At 42.8% G+C, this 18,139-nt stretch overlaps 1 protein-coding gene across 1 annotated transcript in view; it reads right to left on the reverse strand.

Annotated features, from left to right (window-relative positions):
• The window catches only part of srms (src-related kinase lacking C-terminal regulatory tyrosine and N-terminal myristylation sites), a 29,964-nt gene that overhangs the window by 7,272 nt on the left and 4,553 nt on the right, over window positions 1-18,139 (reverse strand). The window contains exons 2-5 of the mRNA XM_061058314.1: window positions 15,972-16,093; window positions 11,157-11,323; window positions 2,833-2,980; window positions 2,317-2,475 (exon numbers count right to left, since the gene is read on the reverse strand). Coding sequence (XP_060914297.1) covers window positions 2,317-2,475; window positions 2,833-2,980; window positions 11,157-11,323; window positions 15,972-16,093 — 596 coding nt within the window. The remainder of the gene's footprint in view (window positions 1-2,316; window positions 2,476-2,832; window positions 2,981-11,156; window positions 11,324-15,971; window positions 16,094-18,139) is intronic.

The following is an 18,139-nucleotide window of genomic DNA, read 5'->3' on the forward strand; positions in this document are numbered from 1 at the left end:
TACACGAGGGGAGGAGTCAGCCGGCCGTCCTGGCGATGTAAACAAAGTGAAGATAGGACTCTGAAAACTCTGAAAACATCACAGACAGTGGGACTCGGGTGTTACATCCATTGTAGACAGTCATGACTCACAGAGTTATTTTCAGAGGAGATACTTGATTTCTACATTTAAGTGTGAATATAAAGACTTTAAGTTCCTTCAGCTCTACAGTCGTGTTTTTAGACAAAAGTTGCAGCAAGCGAAAGATAGATCACCGTCTAAAACTCTGTTCAGACTGTCGTTTAAAGCCGAGATATTTACGCCCCGGTGACGATACTCTCTCAATCTGAATGTAGCGGAGGTGTAATCGGGGGAAGAAGTGACCCCCCCCCCCTCTGTACCGAGGCGTTACAGAGGAGTAAGTTAGGAAGTCTTTGCTTACTTCTACCTCATAAGGGTCAAACTGAGCATTAAGATGATGACGATCTACTGATATCAAACAGCCGACAAGACTCTGAAGGGAGTTCTATTTTACTGAAGTAGAAAGCTCCACTAAAACCATGCAGCTAATTCTGCACAGAAAGCAGATAAGTCCAGTCGAGGCACACACACACACACACACACACACACACACACACACACACACACACACACACACACACACACACACACACACACACACACACACACGGAGAATGAGAACCATCTGAGTGAAAGCCCCTCACACTCTGCTCACTAAGACTCTGTGATTAAAGCCTTTTGTCGAACGTCAGAACTAAATTTCTGCCGGCACACAGATTATAATTCCATTTGCTCTGGAGAGATTTAAAGTCACTTGACCTAAATACTTTTTCACACGGTTCCAAAAAAAAAGAAACGGAGGTAAAGAGGGAAATTATCAAACCCATAAAAGCTAAATTAACTTCCTGATTTAAACCTCTTTGCTTTTTTAAAGCCACAGTAAAGTCTCCTGTTTTAGGAAATGATCCAAAAACCAATGAAACCAACAGCTTTCAAAGAGGAATCAATTTAATTTGACATATTTCATGAACTTTTATGTGCTCTTCCAGGAGCCGCATCAATTTATAAGATAAGATCTTACTTTATTAAAGGTGACATATTATTTAAAGATCCCATATTCTGCTTTTTCTGGTTTTATATGCTCTTTAGTGTGTTTTCAAAGTGTCCTGTACATGTTTAGTCACATCTATGTGCAAAAATTCAAAGTCCGCAGAAACGCGGCTTCTCCTACCTCCTCCAGTTAGCTGTAGCATTAGCTGCATGTAACGCTCGGTTCTAGCCCCCCTCGATAAAAATGTGTCAGTCCGACGTCATTGTCAGTGTGAGATCACTGATCTAAGCCCATTGGCTCGTTGTGGCAAGCCCAGCAGCTCATGTTCAAATTTCCGAGACGCGTGCTGAGCAACTGACCAATAACGACAGAGCGGATCGGCAGACCAATCAGAGCAGACTTAGCCCACATGGGGTCTAACAGTGTGGGCTCAACAGAGTGCAGCTGACGGACTCAGAGCGTAGAGGGAGCAAGGAGGAGCAGTACATGAAAACAGACACTTTTTTCTGACTTTAGCTATTGTGAACGTACAAAAGTAGGAACATAGATTAAATATACAAACCCCAAAAAGGGCAGAATATGGGATCTTTAAAATCCACTTCACTATGTTTCTCTAACTCTAACATGTGTCTCTAGTCTGTCTACCAACCCCCCAATTATAAGAAAAGTCCATCCTCTCCGTCTTTTACCTGCTCCACTTTTCAGAAAATGTGTGCTCAAACAGGCCGTTTGGAGATTTTCCCTTCATGACATCACAAAGGGCAGTAGCCCCTCCCCCAGGTGGGTGACACTCCCACAGCTAGGTGTTTGTTCGGCCCTCTGAGTCTGCCTTCTCACCGTAAACAATAGGACATGGAGCGAGAAAGCACCGAGTACACTCAAGCCCTTCCAGAGAGGGGGCGTGGTCAGACACAGCTCATTTACATATTTAAAGGTACAGACACAGAAACAGCCTGTTCTGAGCAGGGCTGAAATAGAGGCGTTTATAGACATGATCAAATACAGGATCAGAGTGGATTTAGAACAAGAAACTTCACACACATGTTTTGAGGAACTCTGAGACTTATTTACACTGAAGAAGAGGAGGAGATGATGTGACCTTTAACCCCAGAGGGGACATTCAGGCCTTGCAGCAGCACAAAGTCAAATAGCAAGTAGATAAGAACAAAAAAATAGATAAGATAAATAAAATAAAATAAGAGGTGTATAAAACTGGGACTTAAAGGAGTAGGTCTCTCCCTCTCTGTGTGTGTTTTGTGACTCACAGGCGAGGTAGGACTTGAGGCTTCCTTTGCTCATGAGTTCGGTCACGATGTAGACTGGCTCTCCTCTGGAGCACATGGCCAACAGCTGGATCAGCTTCGGGTGATGGAGGCTCTTCAACGCCTGAACCTCCTTCACGAACTCGTCCTGCTTTGTGTCCTCTGCAGGAGGAGAGACAGAAATATTTACTGTAGGTGAATGATGACCTCCTCACTCTCTTTGCTCTCTTATTCAGCACTTTTCAAATCTTCATCTTTCATTCCTACAAAACTTTTCTAAGCTGCTTTTCTTATTAACGATCACTCTGTGGATCAGGGTCATCATAAAGGAAAAGAAACGACTCCGAGTAGGCAGAGGGGGAAATATTCAGAGAAAGGACAACGTTTAAAGTGGATTTTTATCTTTGTGAATACACAAAGTGAGACGTCTACAAACACTAAATCTAAGAACACTTCTTTAATTACCCAAACTATCTGTTTTCTATGAATTATAACTAAACTGGTACACTTCATGCCTACCTTGTTTGAGCGTCTTAATGGCCACTTTCCTGTTCTCGGTGGTCCACAGAGCCTCCCACACCTCTCCAAAGTGCCCCTCTCCCAGCTTCTTGTGCAGTCTGAACTCCTCTCTCGGTCTCTCCCACGGCTCCATGTCGAAGAGCTCCCTCTGCACAGAGAGCACAGCGTCAGTCCACAAACTCTGATTTTACATCACCATAAACACCTGAGTAGATAATCCTGCAGAGACACACACTACGACAAACACAACGTGTATCCTCCTGATATGAACACGAGTCCTAACACGGAGGAAATGTGCATTTTAGATATCAAATGGATCTGGAGTTTTAAACACCTCCTCCCTCTGAACAATGCTGAAATACAGAACTGTGTGTTCTCAGCTCAGCGCTGCAGGGACGCCTTACTGTTGGCTGAAACAAAAAGAAAACTGGTTTTGTTTACACCAGTGTTGATCTATAAATAAACAAGGTTTCCATGAGTGTCCAACCATCATGCCTCGTCTCTGCTATGAAACCGTTAAGACGGCAGACGTTTATCTCATGTCTGTGTATGGTAAATATGAAGCTTAAACCAGGAAACAACTTGCTTAGATTAGCATAAAGGAAGATAGAAACAGTATGTAAAATGTCAAAGGTATGCCTAAGAGCACATGTCAAGCTAACTCGTAAACTTGGTAAATAAAAACAAAAACCATTTGGTAACAGCAAGGTCATGACAGTGTAGTCATCCAGTGTTTGTGTTCAGAGGATTATTATCTTAAAGGGGACATATTCTGAAAAAAATCCACTTCTACAGTGTTTCTGAACATTTATTTGTGTAACCTGAGTGTCTACTGACCCACAACATGTGAAATAAACCCATCCAGTCCTTTGTTTGTGGTCTGCATAAGTCTTACAACACAGAGAAAAATGCTCCGTTTCAAATGTGCTCTCTTTGTGATGTCACAGTGGGATTCTGGTTAAAAAAAAATCCCCTCCCCTCCCCTGGTATCTCCACCCATGGACTCCACCCCCAGCCTAGAGCAAAACTTTTGCACAGGTCGGCCATTTTTATTCTCTCTACAGAAGAGTGATGTCTACGGGAAAAACTCAGGGGGGGGGGTCATTACATTTAAAGAGACACACACGCCAAAACGGAGCGTTCTGAGAGAGCTGGTTTATACAGGGTCACAAACCTCCTCTGGTGCTTGATTCATGTTATATTTTGACCAAAGCACAGCACAGATGTTTCATTTAGACCACAGGGGGACTGTTTGAAAAGGTGGAGAAGGAGGATAATATGTCCTCTTTAAAAAAAATCAGTAGAAACAGTCCTCATTAAAATCGGTTAAGATTTGAAAATCGTCGAGTGTGTAGCCAAACTAAGACTCGTTCTCCTCCTTCAGTTCACCTCCACTGAAAATGACAGATGAAACTTAACAGGATGTTGTTAATCTGAATCATAACAGTTTGTGTTTAACTCTTTGCTGTTGGAGAAATGTGTAGCCTGAGTCAGATTTTCTTTTCAGGTAACTTTTCTTATTTGAGCATTTAGAAAACTTTAACTATGTTTCCAGAATCGTAAACTAGATGGTCTTATTTTCTCTATACCTTTTAATTAACATGTCCTCTTATCAAATAAATCAAAAATGTTCTCTTCTCTCAGGGTTGATGCAGACAGATCGTCCTTTGGATGGCGAGGCAGCGACAGGTCGATGGTCTTAATGTAAGGTGAGTGAAAGACAACTGAAAGGATGAAGACTGGCCCGTGTGTTTAAAAACCTTTAGACCGCTTTATTGTCAGAAACAAACAGAAGCTACTAAACAGTTTGTGCTGCTGATCGAGTGCTTTGATAAACATGAAGTTAATGAAATGATGAAAAATATGATAAATTAATTTTAAAAAAAAACAATAATTCACAAAGAAATGAGACAGTACAAATCAAATTATTGTGAAATCAAAACCATTCAGCTGTTATTTCAACAACATAAAATACTTTTTAGTTGCATAATATCCAAAATGTAATTCATTCTCTTAGACACATAATCCTCTTCCCCATGTTTCTCTAATATGTGTCTCTAGTCCGTCTACAAACCCCCCAATGATGAGAAAAGTCCATCCTCTCCGTCTTCTCCCTGCTCCACTTTTCAGAAAATGTGTGCTCAAACAGGCCTTTGGAGATTTTCCCTTCATGACATCACAAAGGGCAGTAGCCCCTCCCCCAGGTGGGTGACACTCCCACAGCTAGGTGTTTGTTCTGCCCTCTGAGTCTGCCTTCTCACCGTAAACAATAGGACATGGAGCGAGAAAGCACCGAGTACACCCGAGCCCTTCCAGAGAGGGGGCGTGGTCAGACACAGCTCATTTACATATTTAAAGATACAGACACAGAAACAGCCTGTTCTGTCTCTGTTGCAGAACAGAGTGCAACAGAGTTCAGTTCGCTGTAAGTGAGAATGCAATCTGGACAAAACAAGGGAAGTGAACCCAACAGCAGTGCATTGTGGGTTAAATTGGCTGTCTGTAAACGATGTTAAAAAGGTTTGCAAAAAATTCTCTCTCTAATTGAAATGTTGTTTCCCTCCATCAACAATGATACTTGATGTAATCTCACTAATGGCTTTTAATGTGACAAATGGAACCACTCTGTGCTTTTACACAGCTGATGAGGCGCTTTATGAGGCGTTCAAACATCGGGATGAATCTGCTCTTAGACCTAAAGGCTCGTCCTTCAGATAACAATCCACGCTCCAGCCGTTTTTATTGGCAGTTTGATAACCAAATCAGAATCGATAAAAAGAGATTGAAGGTATCATTAGAGACTCTTTTTACGGGTACAACATTAAACCGATCAGGCTTAAAGATCTAAACGTGTTGTTCTCTAAAAGCTGATTCATTCTTTTTAAAGTGAAGCAGCAGAAGTAGAATCTTCAGTCATGGTTTCATTAAAGGAACAAATTATTTTACATCATCTATACTTTAGAGCATTTACATTTAAAATACAATATTCTGAATTGAGTGAAATTCTTTTGACATAGTGAGGGGATTTTATCAAATATTTAGCTAATCTGGGAATAATAAAGGTTCCTTGTTGCCGCACTAGCCAGTTAGCTCGTCTGCAAGAAGCAGAGATTACATCCCTGCAGATATTCAGAACAGACTGTGATGTGTGATAATTTCACTGAACCTTGAAAATCGACCAAATGGAGCGAGGTTGTTAGAAACCAAAGAGAAGGCAGACTCAGAGGGCAGAACAAACACCTAGCTGTGGGAGTGTCACCCACCTGGGGGAGGGGCTACTGCTCATTGTGATGTCATGAAGGGAAAATCTCCAAACGGCCTGTTTGAGCACACATTTTCTGAAAAGTGGAGCAGGCAGAAGACAGAGAGGATGGACTTTTCTCATCATTGGGGGGTTTGTAGACAGACTAGAGACACATGTTAGAGTTAGAGAAACATGGTGGAGTGGATTTTGTTTTAAATCAAATAAGCGGAGTAAACAGAAGAGTCCAGAGTCTGGTTCTGCTCAAGGTTTCTGCCTGTTAGCAGAACTTTGCCAAGTGCTTTTCTCATGATGGATGACTGTTGGGTCTTTATAAATTTGAAGGATTGATTGAAATGTCAGAGACACATGTTCACATGTTAAAAACATCAACATAAGCTCATCAAATATATAAATTAAAGAAATGAAAAGGGACAAAAAAAAAGGCTTCAAACTGAAAAAAGAAAAAAAAAAGAGACCTTTCCTCATGCATGTAAGAGGGAGTGACTCTGAAGTTGTGTATTTCTGTGTTTTTGGTGTGTGTGTGTTGGTCATGACAGCAGGTGTGTTCAGTGTGTCGGCGGCCTCAGACTCACAGCCTCGTCTGGAAGACAAGAGAGAAGAGGGAGGGATCACTGAGCGGCCTCTGATCCACGACAGGTACTGACTTTATCTTCTTAAACACCTTTTATTCATGAAAGAAGAACCCTCGATGTTTTCATCCCGTCTGTAAATGTAACGCGATCCTCTCGGGGAGAGCGTGACGAGCGTGTGTGCGCCGCCGTTTTAAATAGCTGGTTTCTAATTCTGCAGGAAATGATAGTGAGAAACGTCTTTGAGCCGATGCGTGGTCGTCTCCCGCCGGGCTCCGTCTGATGAGCCATGAATAAAGAATGACTTGCTGAGGGTTTAATTTAAGCCGAGCTGCAGAGATAGAGACACTGCATGTAATTACAGCACCGACACGTGATCCTTTTTCTTTTTTCTTTTTCTTTTGTCTAAAACTGTTCCAAATATTGTACTCTGTGGTTAATTACGCTCCAAATATGTTTGCCTCTCGGCGTTAATTATGCATATAAGACAGCGCTCATTAAGTTCCTGCTGCAGAGAAACAACAGAGAGATGGACTCGGGGTCTCTGCAGCACTTTGTTTCATGTTTCTGAAGCTGCTCGCATGAAAAGGAGGATTTCAAACATCGGCAGGAACATTTATTTCTCGTCATTTTTGTGAAAATAAATAGAGAAGTTATTTTCTGTTAGCTGAAGTGCACATCCTGTTGGGTTGAGGACTATTTCCTGAAGTTGAAATATATTTAGGGCACAAATTCACCTCTTGCTAAGGTGCAGTGAGGATGAAGGTAACATTTGAATATTGACACAACAACCTGTTTACTTCCTGTGGAATCTTTGGGTGTCTCAACATTCGATTTCTTGGGGTCACGGTTTGATTCAGAATCTATTTTTGATTCTGGATTCAAGGTCTGTTTATGAATCAGTACATACTTCAGGATCTACTCGAGTCATTTGAGAGACTGGCTGAATTTCTTGCAGCTCCATTTAGCGTTCTACTGAGTTAAAGAGTTAGCATTAGCACTTAGCATTGAGTGACTGATTAGCCACAAAAAAAATAGATTTTTGAACGTTATGAATTGATTTAGAATCTCAGAAGATAAGAATCTCTATTTTTACATAAATCAACGTTTTCCCCACCTCTAAAAAGAAGGTTGAATCTGAAAGTATCCGGTTTTTATTTTAGAAACACCGTGTCCTGCATCGCGCAGCATCGGGCGCTCGCTGTCCACACTGCATCTGTTCAATATTTATGCTTCTTCTTACTTTGTATTTCAACAAGCTAACACGCTCTGATGAGTGAGAACAATGAGTTTTAGTGCCTTGTACACTCCCCATCTTCCTCTTTCCTCGTCCATGCGAGCGATAGGAATGAAAATAGAATCAGGGCGTCGGGGTGAAACGTTGCGTCGGGCTGTTTCCTGCTGCTGCGTCGCTCGCCAAAATAGCATCGATTGACTCATGCTGCATGCTGTTAGGACACGATGTGAAACTGTTTTTCATCAGATTTGATTTATGAAACATGTAAAATGTTATCCTCACTTCTCTAATTTATAGGCAATCATGGCAAACGATTTAAAACTACAGCTCCCATAATGCCTTGGGGCATGTAAAGCGTAAGTATAATGGTGCCATGGAGTGTTTGTGTGTTGGCTGAAACTAAAACTTATACCTGGATTTGTTGAAGTATATTTATGCAGAATAAACCAGCAGCTTTTCCAGTCTGCAGGATTTGAGGAAAGTTATCAGAGAATGATTTGATATCTGAAGATGATGAGTTATGCAGTTTAAAGGGGGGATCCTGTGGACAGTTATTTTTAGATGAAGTGATAATGAGTTTCTCTGGAAGTGTAAATCACATTGAATGCTTTGACTTCTGCTGAGCTAATCTTTTAGGAAGGTGTCTGATTATCTCTTTAAGCACCTTCACTTCCTGCACGTTTTCATCAGACGACCCTCCCCCAAATGGTCTCTGCTGTTGTTTCTCTGTCAGTATTTTGTCTTTACATAACGGCCACAGAAAATCATAGGTCACTTTTTCTTCATGCATGAAGAATACAAACAACTTCTTGGTGAGGCGACACTTTAAATTAATGTCACAATATTCACCGTTCACTGGCTGCTTGTTATTCTACATGACCACAGTCTGCAGCTAACAGGTCGTTAAGAGTTTATCTTACTTATTTCTACTTATTGATGCTCAGTCAGGAAGTTATTAAACATGAATTATGTTCTTAATATGCTTTGTTTACTTTGACCCAGACCGCTCAGGTCATCTGGGACAGGTCTGCTCTCTCCCCAGAGTCAGAACCAAACACAGAAGCAGCGTTCAGTTTCTATGCTCCGTATATCTGGAACAAACTCCCAGAAAACTGCAGGTCAGCTGAAGCTCTCACCTGTTCACAGCTGCCTTTCATTAAACAATTAAAAACTTTATATATCTTTTTATATTTTAGCTTCTGTTTCAACTGCTTTTTTTTTCTTATTTTATTTAAATCAATTGAATTCTATTTATTTGAACACATCAGACTGAATCTTCTGTGATTGTTTGTTTTAGTGATTTTTTTAAATGTTCTGTTTCCTGTTGTGAGAAGCACTTTGCCTCGATGCTGAAATGTGCACCATAAATAAACTTGCCTTTCCTTATGAGGGCGTAACTAAGCAACACATATTCAGATCTTCATGATTGCCGGTAAGACCTCAAATAAGTTCCAGTCAACAACAAATCACTGCACGAGTATCACATCAAACCACGGGGGAAACCATATGAACAGTACATGATCAAACCTGACATATAGAACACATCGTGTAAGTTATACTTTAACTAGTAAATAGTTGTATATACACTTTATTTCATATTATTCATATCTCTTCTTGCACGCTTTCTTCTTGTCTTTTTACGGCTGACGCACTTTGCCCTCCGAGGATCTATAAAGATCTTATCTCGTCTCTTACCTTGTAACCAGCAGGTTTAACTCTGTCTGTTTACTTTAAAGAATCAGCTGCACATTAAAAGCTCTGCAACACTTATTTTCTCACATTACACTCATTCAAGTTTTCTCTTCATATCTCGACTAATATTTGAATGTTTTGTTTCAGTCCTGTGTTTTTTAAAGGGTCATGATGAGTTACATTTGTTTTATAAATAAATAAACTTGATGAGTTCTACAAACTGTGAAATCTGTTTCTATTGTTGTTTTTTAAATGCCTCTCTTTAGTAAATAAACCATTTATATATTTGCTCCATGACCGCACACTAACAAACATGGTGTGTGGTTAGAGACGGTTTTAAAACACACAGCAGCTGTTCATGGACTTCTATCTCTGTGAGGACCGTTGAGATTCTTCTAAACGGAGGATGTTTGGATTTCATTTATAATTTCAGAGTTAAAGGAGCCTCCGGTAGAGATGAAGAGAAATATCAACTCATCCTGCAGCATCCACCTTAAAGATACAGTATGTAAACTCCACCACCAGGGGAAAATGACACCAAGGCTGGCGGGGAATCATGGGAGTTCTCTCTGTTCACATACTCGCTTTTTTTACAAAACATGTTACTGGAGGAATCCTCTAGAGGGCGCACCACATAAAAGAGACTGAGTTAAACTCTGAAGTAGAGATGATCTGTCTGCAGCTATTTTGGTACGCATGTTTGTTGCTATGCAACAGCAATGACACATCAGAGTTGTTGATCAATCTGAAACTCAATCTGTTAACATTACTTAAAGGCTTTATATGTGATTTTTTGATCCAGCAGATGTCGCCCTTGAGCACCAGCATGAAACCAAAACAACTCGCGCTGCATTGTCGTGTTAGCATGCTAATGCTAGCGATCTTTATTCTGCTCGTATCTTCACACTGCATGTAAATTTACCTGAAATGAGCGTGATCTAGAAACACAGTTAAGCAGTGAGTACAGTATGTTATTCTTCTTTTCTCTAGTCCCTCAATTAAACAACTTTTATACACGAGGGGAGGAGTCAGCCGGCCGTCCCGGCGATGTAAACAAAGTGATATATTTGATTTATATTATATTTAAGTGTGAAAAATCACATAAAGACTTTAAAAACTTTCCACCATAGTCGTAGCAGCTCTCTGGTGTCTCTGGTGTCTCTGGTGTCTCTGATGTTGTCTTTTCCAGTCTCATCACCATCACTCTACTCTATACTGCTCCTAGTGATTATTTGTATATTGCACAGACAGGTAGAGTTTAAATTTGAGGATGTGCTCAATCAACACTTCAAACCCTGCAGGATGGACACGGCTGATGGGTTAGTGTACGCGTAGTTAAAAGTGAGTACAGGGCTTTATGAGCGAGCTGCAGCATCACGTTACTACAGTCGTTTGGGTCATACTGAAGGAAAGACCACCGTCCTGCAGGAGAACTTTAGAGTCTGCTGATAAATGTTCATCACTAAAAGAAACTCGACTCTGTTCCTTCACCATCGATCATCTCAGTCGAGGTCCTCACAAGAATAGAAGTAAAAACCTGATGTGTTTTTTGGGGTCCTACCTGTTGGGCGCACGGCTCCTCCAGCAGCACCCCGAGGCTGCGCGGGTTCTTCTGGTAGTACGAGATGAGCTCTCCCAGCGTGGCGAAGGAGACCTTATCGGACACAAAGTACGCCCCGATGGTGGAGCGCTGGATCCTGAAGTGGTACACCTTCGCCTCGTTGCGAGCTGAAAAGAGGAGGAGCATCACTTGTTATAAAAAAAAACAAACACATCGGACAGATTCCTCAATAAACGGACTCCACTTCAGCTCGCTCATGATCACATCTCATCGTTTCTTTGTGACATACGATTTATCGGTTTGCGTCGTGAATACAAAGATTCCTGTCGTTGCTTTTGTGAAGAAACAAGAAGGAGAGATGAGAGGAAAGATTCACATACCGAGGAAACATCTGATAAGCAGAACGCCTTCCTCGTTTCATTCTCCCTCCGTCTGCACTGATAAACTCATTAGCACATCAAAGTTTCACACCAGGCTAAACGAGTTCTCCGCTGCTCGGTTGCAAAAAAAAAAGAACAACTGTTTTTCATTTTTAAAATCCAATCCAACTTTATTTGTTAAGCACTTTAAAACAGTCACAGTTAAACCAAAGTGCTGTACAGAAGAATAAATAAAATACATAACAGCTCACATGAGATAAAAGAAAACTACATGTGAAATACAGAATCAAGTTAAAAGACATAAAACATAAAGTCAAATGAATACACGCAAAAAAGAAATCAAATAAATAAATAAGTCGACGACTTCCTGTGTGTCAAATTGAAGTAAAAGGCATGATCATGTGTGTTTCTGATCCGTTCACCACTGAAATAAGAGCTAGAGCGAGCTAGTTCAGACGGTCATCTCGACGTGCCTCACTCTTAACACCTCACCTGGAAACACCTCCTTCCAGTTAGCGGTCTAAAGGCGCTGACACACCAAGCAGACGGTAGAGAACTAGTGTTGACGAAGGCCGCTGTTTGTCTTGGCCAAAAAGTTGCACTTGAACACACCGCAAAGACTGCAGCCGACGGCCAATCACCACGAACGTTCTGCACATGCGTTAGAGGCAATAACTCTCCAGGCCAGCAGGGGGCGGTAGTCTGTAATCGTCATTCCACATAAAGGAGAAACCGGAAAAGGACGAGGAAGAACGCAGATAAATATTCAAATCAAAAATCAAAACAAAGCCAGGAGGAATTAAATCTCTTTTCTCGAGCTAACAATCCAATCAAATTCCTCCTGACGTTATGTCCCGCCTTCTATCGTGTGATTGGTTCTCTCCTGTTTCCTGTTGCTCGTGAAAACCCGCTCAAGTTGGAATAACAACGTAGCGTTTACGCTGTTTGTTGTTGTTACAAGATTCAGACTTTCTGACCTGAAAACACGTGAACACACTGAACAACACAGAAGAACGACTTTCTAACTTCAGGAACTGGGACAATCTGAGGAGCACCTGAACGCACCATTCCTCTCAAAGTCCTGTTTCATAAATGAAGGGACGCTGTTTCCACTTGACACCAGAGTTTTACTTCTGAGTGTTTTTATAGTTTTGTTCTTTCAGTGATGAACGAGGGATCCACATCGTCTCCTAAAGTCAAAGTTCAGACACACGGGTCCGCTGACTGAAGTCCTCAGAGAATAACAGAAACCACGAGGATTCTTTTTGTGTTTATACGGCCGTGGGAGCAGACGGTAAATCAGGCACAGTGTGTGTTTTTAAAAGGTGAAAGAAGCCGAGCTGTGGTCCGCTCTGCCTTCACACCGCTGTGCACACACAGAGTCCTGATGATGCATATTTCAGCAGCGGCTGCAGCTCAGTGAAAACCAAAACGTCTAACTGCAGCATTTTCCCCCCTCGGGACCTCAGGGACCTTGAAGAAGAGGAGGGGGAGGGGAGGGGGGGCAAAAGATGCAGACGCAAGAAGATGGTGAAGCTAGAGGACGAAAAAGACGAGAAGAGGGGACAGAGTGGAGAGGATCAGAGAGAGAGGAACAGCCTGCAGGTGATTCAGAGAGAGAGAGAGAGTCACAAATCAGACAAATCTCATGAGGTCCATTAGAGGATTGGCTCTGAGCTCATTCTCGTCTGGTGCCAAAAAACGCGCTCTCAAATGTGGGTTACTACACTGAAGACGAGATGTTTACAAGACGCTCTGATCCGGAGCCAACTCGATAAAAAAAACACATAGAAGTGTCTTCTTCTTCTTCTTATGCTGCTCACGCACACACCAGAGCCTCGAGACAAACACAAAAACAATCACGCCCAAACAAATATCAAATATTTGAACAAAATGTGTCAGCAAATCAAAGATTAAACTCTGAAAACAGAAAGCAGCTTCGTTACAGTGTTCAGACTGAGCCCGACACTGAACAAAGAAAACAAGCTGCACAGATAATAATGATCATCACATTAAGAACAAGTGAAATAAACCAAAAAACAAGAAGGAACTGAAATCAAGATTCAGATAAATACACACTTGAAGACTGTTTGGACAAATAATCGTTCACAACAAGACTCGGTTCAGGCCACCACCCGGGTCTATGAGGGGTGGGGGGGTAGATCAGGTCCAAAACCGTCTAGTTTCTGGACAGGGGTGACCCTTGAAATCTGATTGGCCTCTCCTGGTGCACCACCAGAATCCTACAGCATGATTGGCTGTTTGACTTGTGTAAATCAGTGTACTTGGTGTTTTTTCGATTCTCTGATTTTTTTAAATTTTCAAACAAACAAAAAACGCAGACCAGAGTTTACATTTTTAGACACTTCAAATCCATTATCACCTCTTTACCTTTTCTGAAGATTATTTCCTTTTTTAATATCGATGCTGCAGTTAGACGTTTGGTTTTCACCAGAATCCTACAGCATGATTGGCTGTTTGACTTGTCTGAGCGGGACTTAGAGAAATAGCAATCTGATTTATGAAGATCATTCTGGACCTCTGTTTCAACCCCAACATCCAACAATACTGTTGTACATCGCAGAGCGGGAATCCAGAGAGGAAAGATGCACGTTGATCATCACACAGAGGTTAACAGGAGAGCTGCAGGGGGTGCAGTTGGCCTAGCGGTTAGGTCACGTCCCATGTACAGTCCACAGGCTAAGAGACTTTGGGAAACACTGATGTTCCTTTTTCACCATTTTATAAAGCAAACAAACCGATTAGTGGAGAAAGAATCTGAAGGTGCAGCCGGAGTTAAGACCTAAACTCAGTTCTAACTTCACAGTGAGGAACATAAGATTTCATTAATCTCAGAAGCTGCTGGATGTGAAGACGGTATCTGTCCTGCTCTACACTCTGATCATGAAACGACCTTCAGAAGAACAAAACTCTGTAATGACTTTTAGACGATCGGGGAGAGGAGAGATAAGAAACACTTCATCGTCCTTCAGGGGAAATTTGTTTTGGGCGGTAGTGATACATACAAATACATTCACAGCAGACAACACAGAAACAACAAATCACTGTGATGGTAACCGAGACACACAGAGAGGAAAACAACAACAACAACAACAACAACAACAGAGGTGAGGATATAAAGGAGAAATCCTTCCTGCATCTTATCCCATCTGCTCTTTTTGTAAAACTTGTTACTCCACACCGAGTCTCTAATTTATCACTTCAATCAGACGTTATTGCACCATCAACATCCAACATGGCCGCTGCCTGAGGGCGGGTTTGTCACCTCGTGCCCTCTACAGAACGAGCTGAGACAGGCAGAGAGAGAAAAATCGAAGGCGGGGAGATTGAAGTTGACAGTGACTGGAGACCTTGAGGGACTGAAGGGCAGAGGAGGAAAGAGGAGAGGGAGGAGGAAAGAGGAGAGGGGGGAGGAAAGAGGAGAGGAAGGAAGAGGAGAGGGAGGAGGAAAGAGGAGAGGGAGGAGGAAAGAGGAGAGGAAGGAAGAGGAGAGGGAGGAGGAAAGAGGAGAGGGAGGAGGAAAGAGGAGAGGAAGGAAGAGGAGAGGGAGGAGGAAAGAGGAGAGGGAGGAAGAGGAGAGGGAGGAGGAAAGAGGAGAGGAAGGAAGAGTGGGAGGAGGGGAGAGGAGAGGGAGGAGGAAAGAGGAGAGGAAGGAAGAGTGGGAGGAGGAAAGAGGAGAGGAAGGAAGAGAGGGAGGAGGAGGAGGAGAGGGAGGAGAAAGAAAGAGGGAGGATGCGATGGGGAAAGAGGAGGAGGAGAGGGAGGAAGAGGAGAGGAAGGAAGAGAGGGAGGAGGAGGAGAGGGAGAAAGAAGAGAGGGAGGAGGAAAGAGGGAGGAAGAGAAGAAGAGGGAGGAAGAGGAGAGGGAGGAAGAGGAGGAGGAGGAGAGAGGAAGGAAGAGGAGAGGAAGGAAGAGAGGGAGGAGGAGGAGAGGGAGGATGCGATGGAGGAAGGAGGAGGAGGAGAGGGAGGAGGAGGAGGAGGAGGTGCAGAGAGTAAAAGGATCCCTCAGCAGGCAGAGTGACTGAACAGAAGTAAATAAAAACAGAATGTCACTTTGTGCTTCGTTGCCTTTTTCTTCTGCAGGACTCTCCAACTCTCTGTGTTTCTTTTTCTGAACGCTCGACTTCATTCGTGTTTATTTTTGCCAGTTTTGTTGCGCCGTGTTTATTTTTTACTCCACATCAAGTCGCACTGAGCTGCAGGATTCTTTCGCTCTGTCGCCCAAAGCAAAGATCCCCACAGGGACGATAAAGAACATCTGATCTAACCAATGAAGTCACAGATACAAGAAACTCCACTCAGAACAAGGAGGAGTTAAAGATGGTCGTATGAGGAAGAGGCTCAGTGTGTTTGGAGTGTTTGGAGTGTATGTCTGGAGTCGTGGGTGGTCAGCGGTGTGAGGGGAAACTTACCTGAGATCGTGTACTCGTCACTGTGACTCTCACTGATGCGGACGAGGAAGGAGCCATCTTTGTTTTGGGACGCCAGCAGCAGCTTCTCAGCTTTCACTCTGTTTATGTTCCCATAGTACCACCTGCAGAGAGGACGGGCGAGCAAGGACGAGACGCAGAGAGAGAGAGAGACGGAGAGAGAGAGAGAGAGAGAAAGAGAGACGGAGAGAGAGAGAGACGGAGAGAGAGAGAGAGAGAGACGGAGAGAGAGAGAGAGAGAGAGGGGGGGAGACAGAGAGAGAGAGAGACAGAGAGAGAGAGACGGAGAGAGAGAGAGACAGAGAGAGAGAGAGAGAGACAGAGAGAGAGAGAGAGAGACAGAGAGAGAGAGAGACAGAGAGAGAGAGAGACAGAGAGAGAGAGAGACGGAGAGAGAGAGAGACAGAGAGAGACAGAGAGAGACAGAGAGAGAAACGGAGAGAGAGAGAGACGGAGAGAGAGAGAGAGAGAGAAAGAGAGAGAGAGAGAAAGAGAGACAGAGAGAGAGAGAGAGCCAGAGAGAGAGAGAGAGAGAGAAAGAGAGACAGAGAGAGAGAGAGAGAGAGAGAGAGAGACGGAGAGAGAAAGAGAGAGAGAGACAGAGAGAGAGAGAGGGGGAGACAGAGAGAGAGAGAGAGAGACGGAGAGAGAGACAGAGAGAGAGAGAGAAAGAGAGAGAGAGACGGAGAGAGAGAGAGAGAGAGAGAGAGAGAAAGAGAGACAGAGAGAGAGAGAGAAAGAGAGAGAGAGAGAGAAAGAGAGAGAGACGGAGAGAGAAAGAGAGAGACAGAGAGAGAGAGAGAGTTAAATACACAGTCATGATGAAAACACAGAAACCTTGGAGTAAATCAATGAAAGGATCAAAGTCAGAGTTCAGGACTGTAACATCTTCATTAATATTTAATCTCCTGATGATTTTCTTTATTAATCAATAAATTGTTTGTGTTAAAAAATAGTGAAATAGTGACACATTTACTGTCATTTATTAACAATCCAGATCTCTAAAAGATTACTTTTCAAAACGAACAAGAAAACATTTTAAAGAAAAGTCTCAGAGCTGAAAAGATGAAATGTGTTTTCTTTATTTCAGCTTTACTTCGTCATCGTCAACCTGAACACACATCTTCTTTAAGTAACTAACGTCACATTTTCACTCAAAGTACTTTTTAGTTCCAGGAACTACTTTCCAAGCTCACGTCGGCCCCTTGCTGTGATCTACAGAACTTTGAAGATATTTCAAATGAGTCCACAGACGAGATGGAAACCAAACAAGATGGCGGCTTCACACCACAATTCATTTATCAGATGCTTTTGTGAGGCGGCTGTGGTTCAGTCTTAGTCGGTCGTCTCTCAACAGGAAGGTCGAGGGTTCGATCCCCAGCTCCTGTCCTTGACCGAGACACTTAACCCCGAGTTGCTCCCACTGCTTCATCAGCGGGGTGTGAATGTGTGTGAATGGGATTCCCCCCCCCCCCAATATGATCAGAGGAGCTGCCTTCAGGTTCCTTTGTAAAGTTTAACGATCTGATCAGAGATTATTCAGCTCTCTCAGTTTACATACTGGTCCTTTCACATTCTGTGCTGAGGGGCGGGGAACATTGCCATGGTAACAGAGAGCTCCACAAATCAGAGACGAACTCCTACAGGAGCATCAACCATCGTTTCACACTCAGGTCAGGCTCGAGGTCAGTCGACCTGTCGTGGTTATGACATCATGGCTGATAATCAAATCCGCCGTGGAGGAAATGAACGGGACTTTTTACGTCTGGAAATCGCTCTGTTGAGCTCTATAAGTGCAGAAGTTACTGATTTAGTGTCACATTGTTCACAGACGCAGAGGAAAGAGAGAGAGAGAGAGAGAGAGTAAATATCACAAAGACAAACAGTTTCAGTCAGCGCTCAGAACGATCAGACGATGATAGAATCTGCTCCTTCAAAAAGGTGATTTATTTACATTGAGAAACAACATGAGGTTCAGAGTCTGTTTTTAAAGAGTTGTTGGAGAGTTGTGTGTGAGCAGAAACTGACCCGTGTTGACTCGACAGTATCAGGGCGGGCGTGTCCGGTTTCAGTAACAACACACAGAGTCTCGACAAACAGACACAACTCTGAACAAACTTCTCCAGGATATATGAACAGACTCCACGCTG

Source organism: Labrus mixtus, chromosome 15, assembly GCF_963584025.1.
Source record: "Labrus mixtus chromosome 15, fLabMix1.1, whole genome shotgun sequence".
Lineage (NCBI taxonomy): Eukaryota > Metazoa > Chordata > Actinopteri > Labriformes > Labridae > Labrus > Labrus mixtus.